Below are 3,391 nucleotides of genomic sequence, written 5' to 3' on the forward strand. Positions count from 1 at the left end.
ACTCTCTCACACACACACACTCAGTCACTCACACACACCTACACATTCACACTCACACACACTCACACTCTCACACACACACTCAGTCACTCACACACACTCACACACACACACACACATAATGTTGACATCAGATGGAAGATACAAATATGTTCTGTGGACAATTTTAGAAAAAAGTATTGAGAAGAAATCTCATCTGGTCATTTTTTAATCTTCAACTGTCCAGTCTGTCTGTTTCTGTACTTCTTTATGTACGATTTGTATAAATATAAACACGTGTAATTTGAAGTCACTAATCAAATGATATAAAAAAGACATTTTTTAATTGAATTTAATTCAGAAGCGGAACAATATTGCACAGGAACCGAAGTCACAGATTCCGCTTTACTCCGGACCCTTTTAACCGTCGCACCACACAGTTGTGAAGGCAGCAGCAGCCCAAATATTGTCCAGGTCACTACTTTAGTTCACTACAGTGTAGTGATATATAACGGCTTCTACTCACTATGTAGTGAACTCTGTGACGTGCAAATAAACAACACGCCGCGTGTGTGAAGCCCTACAGAGACGTTTCACACGTTTATACGACACAAAATGGGGAAAATAAAGCGAGAGCGACAGAAACGTCACCACGATGCTGTGAAGATCAGACCTGAGAAAAGTTCTTCATCTCTGATACATGATGAGGAACAGATCCAAACATTACCTGTAAACATCACACAATCAGCTGGTAAACCCACAGACGTGAAGGTGAGGACGTGCTTTAGTGTTAAACTTACTGCTGTTTACATGCTGGATAAACACGTGCTCGACAGAGGGGTGTAAACTAATGCCCCTGCACCCCAGTGTAGGGTGACATAGGATGGACCCTGTTATTATATTTAGGATCTGTTTTCTCCTGTTTGGTTAAATGCAGCACGATGTGTATGTAAATAATAAGTAAGTGCTGAGTGTGTGTGTGTGTGTGTGTGTGTGTGTGTGTGTGTGTGTGAGAGACTATAACAGCTCCAGTAAAGAGCTATAATGTGTTATGATCCATATCCACCCTCTTTACAGGGGCTATAATGTGTTATGATCCATATCCACCCTTTTTACAGGGGCTATAATGTGTTATGATCCATATCCACCCTCTTTACAGGGGCTATAATGTGTTATGATCCATATCCACCCTCTTTACAGGGGCTATAATGTGTTATGATCCATATCCACCCTCTTTACAGGGGCTATAATGTGTTATGATCCATATCCACCCTCTTTACAGGGGCTATAATGTGTTATGATCCATATCCACCCACTTTACAGGGGCTATAATGTGTTATGATCCATATCCACCCACTTTACAGGGGCTATAATGTGTTATGATCCATATCCACCCTCTTTACAGGGGCTATAATGTGTTCTCCCATTGTTTATCCCACAGCATGGATTCGCTCTATATAATATATAACATGGTGTATATAAAGTCATATAAGGACATGTAAACTCTGTCCTCGGCACTTTAGTCATGTCTGTTTGATGAAGGTCACTGGAGGTTTAATCACTTCTTTCTGCCCCAAAAACAGGCCTTTAACTTCCCCAAGGGCATTTTTGCTGGTACTGTAATTCCTCCTGAAGCTCTGGTTCAGACTCTTAGTGTTCCTGAGTCTCCAGCAGGACAACCAGCAGGACAACCAGCAGGACAACCAGCAGGACAACCAGCAGGACAACCAGCAGGACAACCAGCAGGACAAACCCGAGGTGAGACTCAGACTGACTGATGGCTTTAACTGGTATTGATGTCATTGTTCTGTTTAAGTGTTACGTTTCTCTACCGATAGAGAGCAGCAGCAGCATGTAACAACTCATCACACACACACTCTCGCTCAGACACACACATTCTCTCAGACACACACTCTCTCAGACACACACACTCTCACACACACACACTCTCTCTCTCGCTCTCTCACACACACTCACACACAGACTCACACACACATGCTCTCACAAACACACACTCTCACATACACACACGTGCACACACACACTCTCTCTCTCTCTCTCTCTCACTCACTCACACACACACTCTCACACATACACACGCACTCTCACACATACACACGCTCTCACACACATACACACGCTCTCACACATACACACGCTCTCTCACACACACGCACTCTCACACATACACACGCACTCTCACACATACACACGCACTCTCACACATACACACGCTCTCACACACATACACACGCTCTCACACACATACACACGCTCTCACACACATACACACGCTCTCACATACACACACACTCTCTCACAAACACACACGCTCTCACAAACACACGCTCTCACAAACACACATGCACACGCACACACACACTCCAGACGAGTCACCATAGGCATGAAGATTGTTTGTGTGTTCAGTTCTACAGTTGATTGACATGAGGATTGATGTCCTGTACAGTGGTCACACACTGTCTGATCTAAAGGAGCAGAGTCACACACTGAGTCTGGTGAAAGGAGCAGAGACACATATGTACACAACCTGCAGTGATCACACGCCGTCACGTTCTATGAAAGTTAGAATAAAACTGAAATAATACAGTTAATAATAAAAATAACTGTATTTTTTACCTTTGACTTTAAAAATCTGTACAGTGCTTAAAAGTGGAGCTAAAGGAAGTACAGCATTTTCCGCTACTAAATAAACCTCATCACATCCGATTCTTTTATTCACAGACAGAAACTAATGCGTCAAAGCTCATCATCAGACATCAGTTTGCTCTGAACAGTTGTGGTGTCTCAAGTCTGATGTGTCTGTATCACTAATTATAGTGGAATAATTCTGATCTCTAAAACTCTCTTATTGAGTGTTTGAGTAGCGTTTATTATTATTATCATCATTATTATTATTACTATTATCATTAACATCATTATTATAATGTATTATTATTATTATTATTATTGTTATTATTATTATTATTATTATTATTATTAACATCATCATTATTATTATTATTATTATTATTATTATCATTAACATCGTTATTATTATTATTATTATTGTTATTATCATTATTATTATCATTATTATTATTAACATCATCATTATTATTATTATTATTATTTTTATTAACATCATTATTATTATTATTATCATTAACATCATTATAATAATAATAACAATAATAATAATTATTATTATTATTATTATTATTATTAACATCATTATTATAATTATTTTATTATTATTATTATTATTATTATTATTATTATTATTATTATTATTATTATTAACATCATTATTATTATTACTATTATCATTAACATCATTATTATAATTATTATTATTCTTCTTCTTCTTATTATTATTATTGTTATTGTTGTTATTATTATTATTATTATTGTT

General features: G+C 37.5%; 1 protein-coding gene across 1 annotated transcript in view; it reads left to right on the forward strand.

Moving 5' to 3' along the window:
• The first annotated feature begins 397 nt into the window (after window positions 1-397).
• The window catches only part of slx9 (SLX9 ribosome biogenesis factor), a 10,031-nt gene continuing 7,037 nt past the window's right edge, over window positions 398-3,391 (forward strand). Inside the window, exons 1-2 of the mRNA XM_060859630.1 lie at window positions 398-750; window positions 1,563-1,737. Coding sequence (XP_060715613.1) covers window positions 595-750; window positions 1,563-1,737 — 331 coding nt within the window. The 5' untranslated portion in view covers window positions 398-594. The remainder of the gene's footprint in view (window positions 751-1,562; window positions 1,738-3,391) is intronic.

Source organism: Tachysurus vachellii, chromosome 23 (assembly GCF_030014155.1).
Source record: "Tachysurus vachellii isolate PV-2020 chromosome 23, HZAU_Pvac_v1, whole genome shotgun sequence".
Classification (NCBI taxonomy): domain Eukaryota; kingdom Metazoa; phylum Chordata; class Actinopteri; order Siluriformes; family Bagridae; genus Tachysurus; species Tachysurus vachellii.